This window comes from Pelobates fuscus, chromosome 3 (genome assembly GCF_036172605.1).
Source record: "Pelobates fuscus isolate aPelFus1 chromosome 3, aPelFus1.pri, whole genome shotgun sequence".
Lineage (NCBI taxonomy): Eukaryota > Metazoa > Chordata > Amphibia > Anura > Pelobatidae > Pelobates > Pelobates fuscus.
The window spans coordinates 339,508,547-339,530,329 of NC_086319.1; the positions used below are offsets into that span (position 1 = coordinate 339,508,547).

A 21,783-nucleotide genomic window follows, 5' to 3' on the forward strand; every position below is an offset into this window, starting at 1 on the left:
TTCAAACACAGCACTGGCCAATCAGCATCTCCTCATATAGATGAATTGAATCAATGAATCTCTATGAGGAAAGTTCAGTGTTTGCATGCAGAGGGAGGAGATACTGAATGTTTGGATGCATTCTAGGCAGCCATGACCCAGGAAGGATCTCTAACAGCCATCCGAGGAGTGGCCAGTGAAGTGATCACTAGGCTGTAATGTAAACACTGCATTTTCTCTGAAAAGACAGTGTTTACAGCAAAAAGCCTGAAGGTAATGATTGTACTCACCAGAACAAATTCAATAATCTGTAGTTGTTCTGGTGACTATAGTGTCCCTTTAAATTCCAAAAACAAATGATTTAAAAGTAAACAAAAGTGATAGCTAGCTGAACAGAAACGAACACAAATTTGGATGTACTAATGCGGAAGAATGGCAGCTGTAATTAAATGCAAGCGGCAAGACAACATTTATTAAGCTGTATTAAGAGAGCTGAATTTGCAGTACTGTTTCTGTTGAATTTATGTATGGTTTTAAAGCACATTGAATAAACACACTGCACCATAGTGGTTCCCTTTGTTGCAGCTATGTTCTAAATATATGTGAACTTGAGTATATACAAGTGGAGAGTGGAGGGTGCCCATATTGGTGTAAGCTTCATGTGATCTTATAACTGGACACTAAAAGTTTATATTATGTTGATACAAATACAAAAAGAGAAGTCCTGCACTCACTCCCATCACTACTGGGCCGACAGCAATGACTACAGTACACATCAGCCCCAATATATAGTAGAAAAGAAAAAGTTACCTGCGCTCTCTCCTTAATCCCTATGTATATTTAGACAAATGGAGGTCATTTAGTTGCTCCAATGGCCACTGGAGGGAATGCCCGCCTGCAAACGTCAAGGCAGACCCCCCTAAAGCGGGTCCTACACTGACCCTTCAGCCTGCTTCCTTGAGCTTCTGGCTAAGATATCTCTAATGAGACAGAGAGGGGTATTTTTTATATACACCCCTATATACTTATTAACCCTTAATAGGGAACACATGGGATGGGCAGCAGCATTGTAACCAGGCTGTGTGATACAAAGTAAATACAAATACAAAAAGAGAAGTCCTGCGCTCACTCCTATCACTACTGGGCCTACAGCAATGACTACGGTATATTATGCTGGCCTAGCACTATTTCAGCTACCTTTATGAACTTAGAATCACCAAATATTGTAGTATATACCATATTTTGACTGAGCACATTAACCAGTATTCTCACTACGCTTTCCTGGTAGAGTGTGGATTGTAATTTATGTGTATGACAGTTTATTAATTTGGATAAAATTAAATGTAAAAATACACACCTCTTAAAAATGTACCTCAATCCTGCAACAGGTCTCCTCGTCAGTCATTATTATTATTACCGTAATCTTGCCCTTTTATGCCACTGAACATAGTAAGTGAAAAAGGAGAAGTTTTTGTTCTCATTATTTGCATTGTGTGCAAAACTGCTACAAAGAGCATGGACTCAGATGTCTGATTTTATATTATCCACAGCTTAAATAAAACACATGATGGAAAACAGAAATCCTTACTTGTATTGGTTACTTTTGCACTACTAATCTCCCGAACAAAAATTGGCTCATCGTCGTCATCATCATCATCATCTTCAACTTCTTTTATTCTCTGTTGCCATGGTTCTAATTCTTCCTCCTCACATTCCATTAAAAGTTCGGCCATTTTACTCTAGAAAACCAAAGACAAATGTAATTGTGGAGTGTCTGGGGAATTTTTTTTATTTTTTTTTTTTTTTAATATTACTTAAAATAAAAGAATCCTTACCAAACACCACATGAACCTTTTTTTTTTTTTTTTGAAAAAAATAGATATTTTTTTATTGATTTCACAAACCTTTTACTAATCAGAGTGTAACATTGTCTTTATTTGCAAATTCTTCTTATATCTGGTTTAATTCTCAAGAAAGTAAAGTAAGTAGGATTTTGGCTCAGTATTGGCAGTAAAAAGATTACTTCTCTAATATGGAAAAATAAATTTTTTACTATCTAACTATAAAGTTTTCTTCTCGGCTCTTAGTAAGCAAGTAAAGCACCCGTACTTTTTGGGTAGGTATTGGAGCAAAATGCACTTTTGTATGGCATAGCTTCAAAGTAAACCAATTATTTTACTTTTAGAGGAAAAATAAAACTATTTCTAAAGAAGTTTAAAAAAAAAAATTAATAAAGCACAACCCAAGTAAATTGGAAAAAAACACAGCGGTCTGCACACATGAGTAAATCCAAACACTCAACAAATGAAAGAGGTAATGAAAAAGTAGCACATTTATTGAAACAAATAATAGAAATAAATACACATGGCATCACACTGTAACTGCAGTCTTCATGTTTGCTAAGGTAGTTCCAATATCATATGTAGAAAATAGTATCAAGTGTTAAAAGCAACACAGTATTAAAAAAAAAAGGAAGAAGATAAATATAGAGTGAATGAGCTACCCGCAACTACTGTTCAGGGGAGAGACCACCTAAGAAGACCACCCAGAAAATGGTAAGTGATGCCCTGGACACTTTGTGCACCCCACCTGGTGCTTTCTCAACCATGGAGGTGGGGCCAGCCACTGCATGGAACGTATGGTGAGTAAAAACACCTTTGCCATGTGATTGGAGAGAAGCAGGTCACAAACACACTCACGGACAGAAATCCACACACTCACTGAGATATACACACTCACTGACAGACACAAATCATTACTTTTATTATTTTAAATCCACCAAGCCTCCCCCTACCTCTGGGAGAGCTGGAGTGGGTTGGCTTTCCCTGGGGTCAAGTGAGGCTGCTCTGCTCCCTATAGTGCTGTTTAGTGATGCAGGGCCGGAATGACATCATATTCCAGCTTCCAGCATCACTGGATTACAGTTCCCTCTCTGCCACACTGTTTAAGCCGCCTGCTGCCCGTTTCCCTCAGCTCTCAATAAGCGGACTGTTCACCTGCCTGCCACAGTCCTGGGTTAGACGACTACCCGCCTCCAATCTCAGGAGGCAAGTCACCGCAGGGGCTGAACAGGCTCACAAATCCCAGGCGCCAGGACAAATATCCTGGAGCCTGAGATTTGTCGAGCCCTGATTTACTACTCTGATCTGATTAGGGTAAGAACAAAAAAATAAAATAAACCCCATTCTTTCAGAGGGTCTGTATAAGGATTAGAGAAGGTGGGAAAAAGAGGGGGGACGACAAACAAACAGAGCAAGAAATTGTGCTTTAATTCAATAGCTGCAAAACAACTTAATAAACTAGCTTTATAAAGATGTTCTAGTGTATATATCCCGTCCCTGCAGTCTCACTGTTCAACTGTTTGTCATTTAGGAATTGATTCACTTTTGCTTCTGTTTTGCAGCCCTAGCCACACCTCTCTTGGATGTGACTCACACACAGGCTGCACGAAAAACAAAAAACATTTTCAATCAGATCTATAAATACCGTATATATTCGAGTATAAGCCAACCCGGATATAAGCCGAGGCCCCTAATTTTAGCCCAAAAAACTGGGAAAACGTATTGACTCGAGTATAAGACTAGGGTGGGAAATGCAGCAGCTGCTGGTAAATTTCTAAATAAAATTAGATCCTAAAAAAATTATATTAATTGAATATTTATTTACAGTGTGTGTATACAATGAATGCAGTGTGTGTGTATGAGTGCAGCGTGTGTGTGTATGAGTGCAGCGTGTGTGTGTATGAGTGCAGCGTGTGTGTATGAGTGCAGCGTGTGTGTGTGTGTTGCAGAGCCTTGGTGGGGGGTGGGCAATTTTATTATTATTATTTTTAATTTTTTTTATTATTATTTTTTATTTTATTATTATTTCAATTTTTATCGTCCCCCCTCCCTGCTTGATACATGGCAGTGAGGGGGGCTCTCACTCCCTGGTGGTCCAGTGGTGTGCACTGTGTAGGAGGGGGGCTGGCAGAGAGCGTTTACTTACCTCTCCTGCAGCTCCTGTCAGCTCCCTTATCCTCCGCGCCGGTCCGTTCAGCACCTCTGTCAGCTCCCAGTGTAAGTCTCGCGAGAGCTGCACTATGACCCCGCGGCTCTCGTGAGACTTACACTGAGATCTGACAGGACCGGCGCGGAGGAGGAGGGAGCTGACAGGAGCTGCAGGAGAGGTAAGTAAGAGCTCTGCAGCCCCCACAGCTCCCAGTCTGCATTATGGCAATGTAAGTTGCCATAATACAGACATTGACTCGAGTATAAGCCGAGTTGGGGTTTTTCAGCACAAAAAATGTGCCGAAAAACTCGACTTATACTCGAGTATATACGGTATATACTTTAGCAGTTTTCATCTCTTGCTCTGTTATTTGAACTTTAATCACACACAGAAGGCTCCTGCAGGCTACTGACAAATAAGGAGATAAAAAAAATCTAAATTAAACAGAATGTGCAAAAAAGGAAGTTTGAACATTAGATCTATCTTTGCATGTGACCTACATAGACTCCCTACACATTTCCTGTTGAGAAGGCGTGGTTAGGGCTGTATAAACAAAGTTATTTAACTCCTTAATAGCAGATAATTTACCAGTAAGAGCTACAAATTCTAGTCCTTGGCCCAGCTTTTAGCCACTATTTTCTGACTATACTGTATTGTCCTGCCATTGGTTTTTTTTTGTCAACTAGTTACAGATTGACATGAAATGCCCAAAACTTTTTAGCCATTAGCCAGTTTTTAGCCATTATTTCATGACTGACTTAAACAACGGGGGTGGTAACCAAGATGGATAATAAAATTGGGCAGCTACATACCAGCAAGCGACTTAGACAAATAGAAATATATAGCATGTCCGTTCCACAAATAATTAGAGGAAACAAAAGAACATTCCTATAAAAAATATATATATACCTTTATTAAAAAAATATAAGCTAAAACAATGAAAAACAATTACCCTAGATGTATTTAAAGGACCACTATAGTCACCCAGACCACTTCAGCTCAATGAAGTGATCTAGGTGCCAGGTCCCCCAGGTTTTAACACTGCAGCTGTAAACATAACAGTTTCAGAGAAACTGCTATGTTTACATTGCAGGGTTAATCCAGCCTCTAGTGACTGTCTTCCTGACAGCCGCTAGAGGCGTTCCACGACAATCAATGTGAAAATAGCATTGAGCATGCAGAACGTCCATAGGAAAGCATTGAGTAATGCTTTCCTATGAGCGGTTTGAATGCGAGTGCGGCTCTGACCACGCATGGGCATTCGGCTTCACTCGGGAGCTGACGTCGGAGGGGGAGGAGAGGGCACCAGTGCTGGTTTAATGTAAGTGGCTGAAGGGGTTTTAACCCCTTCAGCCCAGCGGGTGGAGGGGAAGGGGGACCACGACCTAAGGACTATATAGTGCAAGGAAAACGAGTTTGTTTTCCTTGCACTATAGTGGTCATTTAATAACTATTTGGTGGGACATATAACACACTAAATAAACGATGTATCAAATTCTAACATTGGTTCATAACATATACTTCCCAAAAACTGCAACATTTTCAATAAATACAGAAGCAGCATGTTGTAGTCCAAAGGGGGTTGAGCAACTAAATGTTGCAAATCTTTTTGAAAAACCCTTTTATAACATTGCATGTAAATTGTATAAAAACTGTAGGTAGGGGGGCGGGGCCGGACCGCCGAGCTGGCTGGTCGCATGCAGGACCAGCTCCTGCAGCATAAGCTTAAACGCAGATTTACAACCACTAATTTGGGCACAAAACCTACCGGCACCGGTGGCCCTCGCCGGGCAGAGAGCCCTAGGATCCAGGGTGAGGCTGGCCCAACAGGCTACAGTCCCCTGGAGGAGGAATCCTACCCGACGTTCTACAGGCCTACTCCGGAGGCGGGCGGGGCGGACGGCCGCTGCCTTGCCGCTTGCTGTTCGGGGCTCAAAGTCGGGCCCGCTGGGATACCGGTCCCGTTCCCCCCCCTCTGGACCGGGGGGGTGATCCCGGTCTACGCCCTCGAGACCTGATCGCCTACAAGTACTTCAGGCGAAGCAGCAGGACCGCTAGGACCCACGCTCCAGGCAGTGACTCCAAAATGGCGGAGGCCATGCGGGATGGCGCTGAGCTGCTTAACCACTGCAGCAGTATATAGAGCGGAATGCATACATCGCAGGTACAGACCCATACAGCAACCATCCAACTGCAAACTCCCTTGAACCCTGGGAAGCCTCCCACCCTCACTGAGACAGGACCCTCAGACAGCCCCCACAAGATCCCTGTATACCCTCATTACAGAGAACCGAATCGCCCCACAGGGACTTCTGTGCCCCACAACCACCGCTGCACTAAGGGGCTTACCTGACAAGTGGAGAAGCTAAAATCGATCATCCACACCCCTGTTGTCGGAGAAAAGCTCACGGGCGGAAGGGGCATAGCAGAGGGCTTGACAAGCACTCAGCAACCAGCCACAGACCATGCTCCCTGACACCAAAGATCAGCAGCTGCAGGGGACACCTCTTATTCATCTAAAGCAGGACTTTTTAAATCTGACACTATCTTGCCTCCATCTTTTCCACTGGAACTATGTACCACCACCACATGAGATCCGATGCCTGGAGATATCCTCCATCAACATACTCACCTATGGTCCACACTGTACACACGGGCACACAGCTTGTTAACCTAACCAGTCATTTTTTTTTCTGATGTGTTTTTTTTTTTTTTTTTTTATATATGTGTTTTTGTTTCTTTAGATAACTATTATAAGTTATATATAATATAAGTTATTTACTGGATACCTAAAGTATGGTAGATTAACCCGACAAACGCAGGATTTACATAAACTCACTTAATCTCTCGTACCAATGTGACTTAACTAGCGACAGACACAATGCTTGACACATGACTGGTTAGACAGCCTGTTAATGCTCGGAGTACTTATGCCACACTCGAGCATGATAAAGCGCGACTAATCCTAGGGCCTGAGGCTAAAGCGACGACATATAACACACTGACTAACCTAACGCTATTGTTGATAAACGACTGAAGAACCCCTTATGACCAACCAGCATGTACCCAGCTTGATTTAGTTACTCTCACTATATGTATACATGTGCATGCCTCCTAAATGCTACTTAACAGCTTACTAGCTACCATCTTGTTTAAACTATGTTTTAATATTTGTTTTAAGCATCAATAGGACCCTAGCGTCTGTCTACAAGGCGAAATAAGCTCTCTGTTTTGCGTTTTGTAAACATATCTAGTATAAATGTCAATCTATACAAGCTAAGCAGCTGTACACCTAAATATAAAAATGTGCTGAAGAAGCGAAATGAAACCAGCGAAAACTCATGATGTTCAATACCCTATGTAATCTGTTTCACTGTGTTTTATACCTGTTCTTGCATTCGTTATTGTGACGGTGCGGGACGACTTGTTCACTTACGCACAATAAAAATAAAGAATTAAAAAAAAAAAAAAAAAAATTAATTTTGCACTGCAAAGCAATGCATCAAAATTAGACCCACCTAACTTCTAACTCGCAAAGCAAACATTAGCTAAAAATTTAAAGCAACTGAGTATCTACATCCCTTTAGCATATTGCAACAAAAGAGAAACTGTGGGGTATAAATTAACTTCCTATTTTTAATGTATACTAAGATAATGTGCTTAAAAATATAAAAATAAAAGTTACTCGCCTTCAAAGTTTAAAAAAAAAAAAATAAAAAATAAAAAAAAAAAAAAAAAAAAACACTGTAGGTAATGTAAGATACTGGATAAATACGAGGTGACGATCCAGATGGTTCAAAAACAGAAACAGCAGCTCTAAGATCAAAATGTGGGGGGGCGGGGCCTGACAGCCAAGATGGCCAGCCGCACAATTTGAGAGCTCCAGCAACCGCGGACGAAAACGTGAAAATACCGACTGACACTATAATACAAACGGCGCCCGGTGACCAGGAACAGTCACAGAACGGCAGTGGGAACACAATGATACCATCCCGGCACCGACATAACGCGGACAAGCCTCACACTACCATGCGGCCTACACCGGAGCAAAGCCTGCAGCCTGAAGTTGGCGGCCGATATACCGGCCAGGGGCTCACGCCTAAACGAGAACCAGCCCTGCCACCCCCCCCTGTGGACCGGCGGGGGACATCCCGGTCCTCGCTGGGGACGACTACCCCCACAATCATACCTGCACAAGCGACCCAGTCGTCAAACGGACGAAAACTGCAGGATCCAGCTAAAATGGCGGCGCGGACGCGACCTAGGGCCAAGCACCCATGCACCGCACCAAAACACACAGGGGACTTCCTAAACTTGATATGCTCCTACCTCTGGGCAAAGTTCAAAGCCAGAAGGCAGCCTCATCGGATGGCAATGAGGGAAATGGTGGCGTGGATCCGCCCGGCCACGCGACGCACCCTGCAATGGCATCCCCCTCGCAAACACAGAGCGACATCCAAAACCAAGCGGCACCAAAGCTCACGCAAGAGGCGGGAGACAAAGCCGGATCCCTCGATTGCCACAATTCATCGTCCCGGGCCCCGAGACAGGCTCGGATATACACCTCGCACAGCGGTCCCAGAAACAGAGGACTGGCACAGCACAAGCCTGCACACTACCATCCACAAAGCCCACGACTACGCAAACCAAAAAGCAGCGAGACAACACCCAGGGAGACGAAACCGGCAGAGAGCCCCTTCACGACCCACTGGGGAAAAGCGGGGACCCCCGTGTGTGCTCGGGACCCAGAAGAACTGCCCGACAGAGCGTCAGCGCTTCACAATGTCAGGGATCGGCTGAACTTTAACCGAACTTACCCGCTCGTGCCAGAGCTTTGCAAACAGATATGTATTTTACTATACGCACATAGCTGAAGCACCAAATGCACAGCGGGCAGGTCCATAAACGTTATTCACTGTTTAACATAGTCCATACTGGTTAATTCACCTAGCACAGAGATATTGAGTCAGTCCCTACTTCATACATATATCTACCGAAATTGTGTACATTTGCAATAATCTTGTTAATTCTTCTCTACTCGCCTTCCACTGATTCAATACCTACTAATACCTCAACTGAGCAGTTTACCCTTAGGCACAGTACAAATCTGTATATGTTATGTCTCTCATGCCTGTATGTTAACCGTAAACTATGTTTAATACGCCCCTAAGGCCAACTTTGTTCGTGGATATTTTTAGTTAATCACCTTGCTAACCGAACCCTGTTTAACCACTAAAGCGATGACATACACTATAACTTTTCGCCCTAAGCTACCGTTACCTAGCGATAAGTAACATAACGTTTATCACATAATTTACTTAGTCACCTAAAGCGCAGCTAGCTATATCCTGAAGCATATTATACTGCATAAGCGATGCCTAATAATCTGTTACCTTCATATAATTTGTATTCTCAATCTACGTTTGAACCTGTTTGATATGTAACATAAAACAAAAAAGTGCTTTGTCTATCTAATACCCACTGTAACAAACGTTTAGCAATCTACGTATGGAATGCTGTTGGGGTACCATATGTAAACCTGTAACCATTCTAAGCACTGCAAAAATAAAGAATTTAAAAAAAAAAAAAAAAAAGATCAAAATGTGGTAATAAAAAACTGCTTGACTTGTTGATGAAAGATAGAACACATAGGATCTCAATGAAGGCAGTAAACTGTAGATATACTTGATGGATATCAGCACACCAGAAAATCAATACAGATAACAGAGAGGAGAAAGGCACTGCGTCTACGCATTTCGTCCTGTTCACAGGACTTTCTGAAGACCTACCTTCATTGAGATCCTATGTGTTCTACCATTCATCAAGTCAAGCAGTTTTTTTATTACCACATTTTGATCTTAGAGCTGCTGTTTCTATTTTTGAATCATTTGAATAAAAGGGTTTTGCATGAAGATTTACAACATTTAGTTGCTCAACCCCCTTTGTGTTCACAGCTACTTTCCCTTTGGAGTACAACATGCTGCTTCTGTATTAATTGAAACTGTTGCAGTTTTGGGGAAGTATATGTTATGAACCAATGTTAGAATTGGATACATCGTTTTTTTTACGAGTTATTAAATACGAGAGAGAGAGTGTGTGTCAAGGTGTGTGTATCTGTGTGTCAAAGTGTGTGTATCTGTGTTTCAAGGTGTGTGTGTTGGTGTTTGTATGTGCCAGTGTGTATGAATCTGACACACAGATACACACACCTTGACACACTGTGTGTGTGTGTGTGTGTGTGTGTGTGTATGTATGTATGTATCTGTGTGTCAAGGTGTGTGTATTTGTGTTTGTATGTGCCAATGTGTATGCATCTGACACACAGATATACACACTGGCAGATAGTGGCACACAGATACACACACCTTGACACACAGTGTGTATCCGTGTGTGTGTGTATATCTGGGTTTGTATGCGCCAGTGTGTGTGTGTATCGCTGTGTCAGTGTGTATATGTATCTGACACACACACACTGGCACACAGATACACACATCTTGACTCACAAATACACACACACTCAGATACACACAGTGACATACTCACATTTGCACCCACATATACACACTGACAGGATACACACACACACTAATACATACTGGCACATACACACACACACTCTCACTGACAAACACACACACACTTTGACAGACACATACTCTCAATGACAAACACACATACTCTTTTACAGACACACATACAAACAGATATACACTCTCATTGACATGAACAGATACATTCTCACTGACAAACAAATACACTCACACACTCACTGACAAACACATAAACTCCCTAACAGACACATACAATTTATGAATTTATGGCATGAAGTCCCTGTGGTCCAGTGGGGCTTGCTGCAGCTTGGCGGGCGGGAGGTCTGGCAGACAGGTGAGCGAGCTCTGATCTCCCTGCTCAGCTCCCTCGCGCGCCTCTTAGTGATGCCGGAGCTGGAGCGACGTCATATTCCGGCTCCGGCATCACTGCTGTGCGCGCGAGGTAGCTGAGCAGGGAGATCAGAGCTCCCTGCTCCCTCTCCGCCCGCAGCCATTTTGTTTTTAAAATTTTTGGCGGAACCCCAATTTGTGTACACCAACTGGGAAACGCTGATCTAGGGTAGTTGTTTTTCATTGTTTTAGCTGGTGTTTTTTTTTTTTATTAAAGGTAAATATTATTTCATGACTGAGCTTAACTCTTCTGCCCTGGGTTCTAGTCTCTTGCATAGTATAGCCCACGGAATTAAAGTAAACTAAGAGCTGAATAGCTTTACCAGTTATACTTCATTGGAATCAGATATTTGATAGCACAGCTGGTTTAACACTAAAATATTGATGTTCGTACAATTTGGGAAGTCTGCCTTCGCAGAAACAGACCATTGCTATAGCTGTATTAGCCTAAACTATAAAAATGAAATGCATTTCAATAACACATTAATGGACAGCAACCACCTGCAATATTTTACCATAGATGCCATATTACATATTAAAAGAGAGTGATACTAAATTACACCTGCTTTCATTGTGTTTTAATATGACAAGTAATGCATAAATAATAATTGTTTATTTTTATTTGATAGTGATTCACTTACATGAGTGATGAAAGGAGGACCTGGCCAGCCAATAATCAAACTAGTGATCCTGAGGTTTAAAAATGTACCATAGCTGGCATTTTTGAACAACTGGGTAATCTTGCTGGTCTGTAAGAACCTAAAAAGTCCTCATTTTAAAATGATCATTTTAATTTCCAAGTCTTCAGGGGCAGAATCCCCAAATCACTTAATGTTTTCTGTGTTCGTGTTCTGGCTGTATGTTGTCAGACTACAATACATGGAGCACATGCCTCAGACCACAACCTCAGTAATTCCGTCCTCGTGATCCCGGCACCGACTCACAAGAGCTCCAGAGCCATGGATTGGGCGTCTGAGGTCTACAAGTCCTGCAACTATTGCACTGATACACTGTGCCCTAAACACTGCCATCCTTCTACTAGCTCTGCTGTGCTTAAAGGGACACTCCAGGCACCCAGACCACTTCTGCTCATTGGAGTGGTCTGGGTGCCAACTCCCACTACCCTTAACCCTGCAACTGTAATTATTGCAGTTTTTCATAAACTGCAATATTTACATTGCAGGGTTAACTCCACCTCTAGTGGCTGTCTATTAGACAGCCACTAGAGGTCACTTCCTGGGTTCTAGCACAGGTTTCCTGTGCTAGAGCGTCGCTGGACGTCCTCACGCTGTGTGAGGACCTCCAGCGTCGCTCAAAACCCCATAGGAAAGCATTGAAATGATTTTTCAATGCTTTCCTATGGGGAGACGTAATGCGCATGCGCGGAATTTCCGCGCATGCGCATTAGGTCTCCTCGGCCGGTGAGCGAGATTAGTCTCGCCCACCGGCCGACGTAATCACTAGGAGGAGCGTCGCGGAGGCAGAGACAGCGGCGAGGGACATCGCCGCTGTCCCAGGTAAGTCACTGAAGGGGTTTTCACCCCTTCAGTAACCGGGGATTGGTGGGTGGGAGGGAGAGGGACCCTCCAGTGCCAGAAAAACGGATCGTTTTTCTGGCACTGGAGTTTCCCTTTAAAGTCAAAACAAACTGCCTGTCTGCAATTGCATGTCCCGGGCTTTAACTAAGACAAATTCCGCACTGCTGAACCCTAGACATATCTATCTGCCGATTGTGTCTCACACAGCCTGCTTACACAAGTCCTGAAAAAGAGGCCAAAGATTTTAGCTTCCCTTATTGCACAGAGTTTAATCTAGAATATTTTGTATCTCTTGCTCTGTTGGTTGTCAGATAGAGTCTGCAACAGCCTCCTAAATGTGCTTAAAGTTCAATTAACAGTGCAGGAGCCAAGTCCTATTTCAAGATAACACACAGTGCTGTAAGATCCGATTGGAAATTAAATCCTATAGAGACTGTGAGAATCATAGACAGGGGAGGTGTGGCTAGGCTGCATAAACAGAATCAATAGTGATTTAACACCTAAATGGCAGATAACTGAGTTGTGACACTACAGGGTCAAGATCTATAATAAACATTAATAAATGTAAACCAAAACTGCATTATTAAGCTAAAATTGGTTTGGTACTTAGATTGACCCTTTCATATGAAGTGATTTTGCTTCTTAGATTGTCCCATAACAACGTGGTTCTGTGGGTGCCCTCTCCTGGTTCCTCCAGAGCATCCCTCTGCACCATACTAAAACAGTTTGACTAATTATACTGAATGGGAGTCAGGGCACTGCTGGACAATAACCACTACAGCAGGCAGTACATGGTGCCTGGAGTATTTTTTTAATGCAAGAAGCACGATTTATATTTCAGATAAACTCTCGGCACAATGCATCTGATAGCAAAAAAACTCAGACTCTTCTTTTCATTTTCCAGACCAATAGAGGCAGTCATGGAAGTTGATAACAGTTTTCCTTCTAAGCTGGCACTAGGAAAATCGTGTAGAATGCTCCTATTTATACAGAATTACACCAAGTGATGTTGCATTTGTCAAGTGCAAGTAGTGCAATGGAGCTGAAGTGGTCTGGGTGACTATATTGCCCCTTTAACCCCTTAAGGACCAAACTTCTGGAATAAAAAGGGAATCATGACATGTCACACGTCATGTGTCCTTAAGGGGTTAAGCAAAGTGTAATTTCAGTTGCTAAGCTAATTTACCCACAATCCATCAGTCAAAAGATTAAATTGACACTATAGTCACCAGAACAACTACATCTTATTGTATTTTTTCAGGTGAGTAGAATCACTCTTCAGGCTTTTTGCAGTATCAGAAAAAATTACAGCCTAGGGATAACTTTACGACTACTAGAGGTGCTTCCTGGTGCAGTTCTGCCATTCAGTGTTGAACTTTCCTCATAGAGATGTATTGATTCAATGGATCTCTATCGGGAGATGCTGATTGGCCAAGGCTGTGTTTGACTTGTGCTGGCTCTGCCCCTGATCTGCCACCTTGACAGTCTCAGCCAATCCTATGTTAAAGCATTGTGATTGGCTCACAGAATCACTTTTGATGATGTCAGGCATGCAGGCTGACCAGGGATAAATGCAGTAGCTGCAGACTTGAATACAAGTAAAATGTTTACTGTATTTAGGGAAGCAAAAGTGGGAAGGGGGGGGGGGGAGGAAGGGGGGGCTAGATGGTGGTTTTAACACTATAAGGTCAGAAATAGGTTTGTGTTCCTGACCCTATAGTGTTCCGTTAAAAGAATCACACACAAGGGCAAACTGCAGACAAAGAATAACATGGAGGCACTTGGACATTGAGATCTGGCACAAGAAATATAAATAAAGACAAGTAGCAAAGACGGGAGTATCAAAACATGGCTTTAAAAAAAACGAGTGATTACCACATATTCTATATATTGTAATAGGAAAACCTTAACTGAATGTGGGTTCACCTCACTCATTCTGAAGGATTTTTATTAAAAGAGGACTCCTGGCAAAACACAAATAGCAACGTTTTGACGCACAAGAGGGTCTTTGACAAGCTTGTGGTTTCAAAAGTTGCTATTTCTCTTTTGTTCTTGTAAAACTGCTTTTTAAGTGACCTTGAGTGTCTGGACTACACTACTTTTTACTTAATGTATAGGGGAAGCCAGCCCCAGGTCTGGTTGCAACCAGTGGTGTATCCTGGTTTTGTGCTGCCCTAGGCAACACAAAACTTAGGAACCACCCACCCTTCCCCCACTGGCCCGACTTCTAAATACACGCACATTCACTGACAGACATGCATACACTAGCTAACAGACATACACACTCACTAACAGACACATACAGTCACTAGCAGACACACACATTCACTAACAGAAACGCATACACTCTCACACACACATAGTAACACACTCCCTAACATACACTAACAGACACACACACTCACTAACACACTCACTTGTGTTGTTTTTTTTTTTAGATTCAACCCCCCCAGCCTCCTTACCTTTGAGAATGCTGGGGGGGGGGGGGGGGAGGAGGGGGAGGAAGAGGGTTCTCCCTTTCCCTGGGGGTCCAGTGGCTGCTGGGCGGGACGTCATTTTCCGGCTCCCGGCATCACTCTGCGGCGCGCGAGGGAGCTGAGCAGAGAGCTCAGGGGAAAGTGCTCCCTCGCCAGCGCCGCCCCCACGGATTTTTACTAAGCCGCCCGCCTGCCTGGACTGTTAGCCGCAAGGCTAACAAGACATTTGCCCTGGGCATTTGGGGGCGTTTTTTTTTTTTTTTTTGCTGCCCCCTGGAAAATGCTGCCTAAGGCAAATGCCTTGTTTGCCTCGCGGCTAATACGTCCCTGGTTGCATCGAGGTCTAGCATTTCTTCATTTTTTAAGTGTGTAGATTGCTCCTCTTCAAATGATTTAAGCTCGTACTGAGAGCTTTCAGCAAGAGAGAAGATTGCAGGTGGTGGCTGGGAGCAGCGCCTGGCAAACCTCACATAAGACCGCTCTAAAATGGTCCCTTTAAATAAGGATTGGTACATATTACATAATTAGTAGTATATCATATGGGCACATGCTAGTGTGCCCACTTTACTAATTAAACTCAACAGCACCAGGGGTAATGAATCAGGGTTGCCCATCGCATGAGAAATTATGTTATTTTTAGAATAACTCGACCAAAAGTGCACTTATGACCTTTGCGACTCTGGGTGTTCCGCTGGCACAGGGGCCCAGTCCCAGCGGATCTAGGCATCTCTGATCAGGAACCCTATAACAATGCACCAGACTGGGCTCTTGTCAGATCATTAGTTTACCTGCGGCCTGCTGGAAGGAAGTGAGTTTAGGTCACTTCCTCCCAGCTTCCAGGGAACTGCATGGGAAAGAAGGATGAACACAGAGGATTGGGAAAGGGATTTCCCAATCCTCTGTGTGCCACCTTCTTTCCAGTGCAGCCTTAGACTCCTATTGTTTTTTATCAGCCTGCTCCCACATCCTGCAGCCATCTCCCTCTGGACTCACGAAAAGTCATCCTCTTCCATCCAAAAGGTAAGGAAACAAAAGAGTTACAAAAATGTGTAAAATAAATTGCGACTTCTTTCACACATGAGCCCCCGGCTATCAAAGAGTTGCCGCGGTTTACCACAGCAATGTTCCGTGCAGAAAACCAAGCTCTCGAGAGTTGGAGAGAGGACCAGCCGGAAAGAGAAGAGAGCATGTGCTGGGTCCCAGCCGTCCCCAATTCAGTGTAAACACCAGGGAGTGTAATGTCCCGTTCTCTGGCCATATGTAAATCACAGCAAGGGGGGGGGAAATATAATTATATAATAATAATATCAAAAAAATTTATTTACAACTTTTAGCTCACAGAATTGGATCATCCACAGAAAACTACCCCACATACTTTACACACACGTGCTGCATACACTAAACAAACACAAATATTATTGGGGAAAAAATGAAAATTTGACTGGGATGTATATTTTGTGCATTTACCAGTCAATAAAAGAAAGATTTACAACAAAAAAATAATTGAATACTAAACATGTTCAGTTAATGGCAGATTTGTGTAGAAATTGTGTTTCTTTTTTCAAAACTGTCAATGTACAGAATATCGTGCTGAAAAGCCCCAGGTTATCTGTATTGGCCCTAAAAAACGTAAAATTGGTTCATTCCTAATTCAAATGCCAACACTGCAGACAAATATGCCCCTGCATTTAAACACCAACACTACATACGAATACACCTCTGCATTTAAATACCAACATGCACACAAACACACTTGCATTCAAAACACACACACTACACGCATTCATACGCCAATAAAACACTCTTGAATTGCAATGTCAACACGACAAACAAACCACTTCATTCAAACACCAACAATACACACTGTGTTTCTGTTTATGCAGCCCTAACCAAACCTCACCTGGCTGTGATTCACACAGCCTCTATGGGGAAAAAATGGGCTCATTTCCACTCAGATCTTCTAGTACAGTAGGTTTACTTGAAATAGTTCTTATCTCCTGCACTGTTAATTGAAATGTAATTGCACGTAGGAGGCTGCTGCAGGCTCTAGCAGGAAATGAACAGAGAAGGAGATAATAAACACTATATTAAACTCACTGCAATAAAATAAGCTAACAATTTAGCCTCTTTTTCAGGACTTGTGTAGGCTGAGAGATAGATGTGTCTAGGACTGCATATACAGAGTGGTCCACTTCAAAATTGTAGAGAATATTTAGAAGGTTCAGGTTCCCCCTAAATATATAGCATGCTCCTCCAGCTGTTTGAGATCTTCACTCAATTACCTCTTAATTCCCTTTATATTTTACCAATAGCTGCTTCTCTCTGTTAACTCTTTTAGACATCACCTCCAAATTTCCCCTGTTACCTCTTGTCTCAAATCCCCATTGGATCCTTTAGATTGTAACCTCACGGGCCATCTAACTAAGCACTTTGTATAAAAGCTTTAATGGCTAAATATCAGCTTACAGGCAGGGCTCTCTCTACCTCTTGTATTTGTCTGTGTATATTGTACGTTCTCCACTAATTGTACAGCTCTGCGGAATCTGTTGGCGCATTATAAATACCAGTAGTAAATAAATACGGTATATAGCAAGGAAATTACCTACACACCATAACCACTTCATTGAGCTAAGTTGTTTTGTTGCTTAGAGTGTCCATTTACTTAAGTATTTTGGGAATTCTGCCTCTGAAGACCTGGAAATGAAAATTCTAATTTTAGACAAATTGAATTGTTTTGTTATTTTTTAATTTGAACTATGTAATGCCCCTTTTTCTTTTGTAAAATCTAGTTGTCTTAAGGGAGTTTATTGTTTCTTTAGAGTGGTTGGCTTTTGGTTTTATGTAGCAGACCAGGGTAAAACAAGGACTTTTTAGGCTTTTATAGTTCAGCAACTGGACTATAAACCCTGTTGTTTAAAAGTGTCAGCTGTGGCTCAGAGCTTTACAGTAAGCAGCCCTGTCGTTCAACGTCCCATGCTCTGCATAGAGACGCTCAATTTTCCTCATAGATATGCATTGATTCAATGCATCTCTATGAGGAGGTCCTGATTGGCCAAAACAGCATTTGGCCCTGTGCTGATTTTAGCCAATCCAATGTTTTCCCTGGATTGAATAAAAATCTGCCATTTGATTTGTTGATGTTACAAAGGGGACAGCGACAGTGCCAGCACACCCGCGCGGCGCTGGAAATAAGATGAGATTTGTATAGGGGGTCAAGCCACCTAAATGGTAGCTTTAGCACTATAGGGTCAGGAATATATGTCTATAGTGATCCTAAATGCATTCAGACACACATACTCCATGTAAATATATGTATACATTCAAACACTGCTCACAAATACAATCCTGCACAAATGGTACATCCCCCCATATATATTATATATATTTATTTTTTTTATTGGGTTTGGAGACAGGATTTCAATGCTTCTGCCTAGTTATCAGGGTTAGTAGGGACCATGCATTAACATCAGTTATACTCCCCACACTACAATGGGAAAGGAGAAGGAACAGGTAAGCAACTAAATGCCTACCCAGTCAATGTTAACCATCACACCACTGGCCATTGGCTAGGGGTGGGAGTGATTCTACTGCAAAATCACCACTTTACTTGTTTGCCCTCCCCCACATGACACACACTGGTTTAAGAAGGGAAAGAATTCAGCAATAGTGACAACCTCCTCCCCCATCGAGGGTGGTGGAAGAGCAGGGAGCTAAGCCATGGGATCTCTTTTTTTCTAAAGAGTGCATATTTGCAGCTAACTAAAAGGTATTTGGGAGCAATCTTATCCTATACTTTGCAATTATATTGTCATTATTTCTCAATGGCAGTAAACAGAATTTGCAAATATGTGCACAAATCTATCTAGCGTGTAGCTAGCTTTGAATTTTTTTCCCCCCATCCAGAGTTACTATACCAAAAATGTATTGTCTGGATGCAAATTAAGACTTTAGTAAAATTATTTCGGTGAAGTTGGTGATAGCATCACCATCTTTGAGAGATGGTGTTTTGAGGACTTCGATGGGAGAAAAAAAATCCACAAGTGTTTAGATCAAAAGCGTGTTGAAACATGTACAGCTGTGGTTATGCTTCAAAAAAGTTAACATGCTAAACCTAATCACATTTCATTATCCTTCAGCTATGGCCAATATGCTGAAAAGCTGTTTACGTGATATTAAAAAGGGGATATTAACAATTAGATTTTCACATTCTAATCCATGTTTACGAATCAAAACAAGATCACAAAAGAAGACAAAGTATCTGATTCTAATCAAATGTAGCATAAAATGTATGTATATAAACACACATTTACAGTGTATCACAATGTTTAAAAATATGTCAGTGTGTAAGTAAAAAGCATTCACTCCCTGCTTGAGATTTGTTCAGCAAAGATTTAATCAGTTGAGTGAGTCTTACACAATCTCCTCATCCATGCTTTATTATTGTTTTTGTTACACTTTTACATTTGTACACATGAAACCTGATCCATCTCTGCCTGTAGCAGCTCAGCCCAGGTGACAGATAACTTCCACTCTTCCCATTTATACTGTATTATAATAATTTTAATTACTGGTATTCATTCCCCCCCCCCCCCCTTTATACGACCCTGATCCATGTGTGTCCTCTACAGCTCAGATGACAACTCCATCACTTCCCACACGTTTTATAATAAATAATAAATATCAGTTCTGCACAATACCCTGTACCCAGGGACCTGCTCCATGTGTGCCTCCAGCAGCTCAGCATTGGATTCCCCTTACAGTCAGTATTTAGCAAACACCACACACACACACACACTATTATTATTTACGCACAGACACACTATTATTATTTACAGACACACACACACACACAATTATTATTTACAGACACACACACAATTATTATTTACAGACACACACACAATTATTATTTACAGACACACAATTATTATTTACACACAGAAACACACACACACAAAACAAATGGTGTGAGAGGGAGATGGCAGCCAACAAAAGGTTCAGGTATGGAGAGCCAGGCTGGGAGGGGGGAGTGAGAGCCCGGGCCCCCGCCTGGCTGGCTGCTGAGGCCATCTCCCTCTCCCCCATTGTATGGCTGCCTCCATGCTCCCCGGCTGCCATGGCGGCCATGGACTCGGCTGATCCCGTCAGGAGAGGAGAGCCGGCCCGTGTGACGCTCACTGCTCCCCGCCTGTTTGTGTAACACAGAGACAGAGGACAACAAACACACACACACACATACAGACAGGCGGCTCACAGACACAGAGAGAGACAGGCTCAGCCAAGATGGCGGCCGGCACAGGCGGCGAGGGTCGGCGAACCATCGCTCTATACCCCACCTCCCCCTCCTGCTCCTGCTCGCAGTATCCCAGGCCGCCGGGAGGTGGGCGGAAGGATTCATTGGGTTTTGTCTCCCCTCCCCCTCTCCTATTTATTTATTATTTTTGTGCAGGGCTTACCGTGCGCGCTGTGTATCCGGCCGGCGGGGAGCGAGCGAGGGAAGGAGGGATGGCGGACTGGCTCCGGAGGGATGGCGGATAATGCGCCTGCGAGCAGCGCCGGGGCTGCTAACGGGAAGTTCGCGTGAACTGGCCGCGGTGGATGCTGGGTAATGGTAGGTCGGACAAGGAGGCTCGTTGTCTGTCTGTGTGTGAGTGTGTGAGAGAGAGTGTGAGGGGAAGGCTGGAGGCGCGCAGGCCGGGGAGCACGTGCTCTCCTGCACCTCCACAGCGCCATAGACAGGCTGGAGTGAGCCACACCTTCCTAGTGAGAAGGAGTGCTCAGTGTGGGAGCACAGCGAAATAATCACCCCGTTACCTCACAGAGGGCGATAAAAATAATAAAACCCACTGAAACTGCTGGCTCTGTCTGGTTTTATTTTTTATTTATTGTATATTTTTCATTGGGAATGTGTCATTTGCTTGTATGGTGCTGGTTGTCTTACTATGGAAAAAAACCAAAACAATTTATTTTGAGCTAAACAAATATGCTAGGTATGACAAAATGGGAAATGTATTAAGTCAAATGAGAAGGCATTGATTTCCATTGAATGGAATAAAAAAATAGAGATTAAAAATAAACAAACAAACAAACAATGTTGTATTTGGTGATTGAATCCAACTTTTCGTTTGTAAATAAAGACGGTGGACCTTAGAAACGTTTACATATTCTTTATAAAATGTGTAAAAAGAAAGAAAATAATTCATGATTAATAAAATAAATAAACAAAAATAATTTACCTCGTAAATTGAATTGAATCCTATGTTTTGTTTTGTGAATAGAGCCTGTATACATTAGAAAAGTTACATATTCTTTCTGAAATATGTAAGTTTTTGACAGAGAATGAGAAAACAAAATTAATGATTAATAAAATAAACAAATATGTTATATCTGGTGATTGAATGCAACGTTTCGTTTGTAAAAAGAGCCTGTATACATTAGGAAAGTTGTATATTCTTTCTGAAATATGTACATTTTTGACTGAGGAGAGGAAGAAATAGAAAAATAAAATTATAAAATTGTGACTACTGAAACCATGTTACATTACAAAATATTAGATATGATAATTGGCATGTCCGAGGATGTCAATATTTCCAGGTGACTGTATTAATCTGTGAAATACTTGTGTCCATGGGCGTCCGCAGCATGGGGAAAACCCCCTCCAAGCCCCCTTCCCCATATTATCATTCTTTTGATTTAAATGTTGTACTTATTCAGATAATGGGTTTTCTCCCCCTCTTTGGAATTTTTTTTCTGTGGATCCTGTCTGTGTTCTCTTATTTGTTTTATTTTGGCTCATGAAGAATTCCTGGTAGTTGACGAGGAAATCTACCGACACTCCTAGTTAGTCTTATCTAGCTG

The 21,783-nt window shown here is 42.4% G+C and overlaps 1 protein-coding gene across 2 annotated transcripts in view; it reads right to left on the reverse strand.

The window, feature by feature from the left end:
• Positions 1-20,489, reverse strand: part of ZNF280D (zinc finger protein 280D) — a 59,700-nt gene extending 39,211 nt beyond the window's left edge. Inside the window, exons 1-2 of one of the 2 annotated variants that reach the window (XM_063449088.1) lie at positions 20,382-20,489; positions 1,568-1,718 (exon numbers count right to left, since the gene is read on the reverse strand). In XM_063449088.1, coding sequence (XP_063305158.1) covers positions 1,568-1,712 — 145 coding nt within the window. In that variant the 5' untranslated portion in view covers positions 1,713-1,718; positions 20,382-20,489. The remainder of the gene's footprint in view (positions 1-1,567; positions 1,719-20,381) is intronic. The other variant, XM_063449089.1, reaches the window with a different exon arrangement.
• Positions 20,490-21,783: the final 1,294 nt, after the last annotated feature.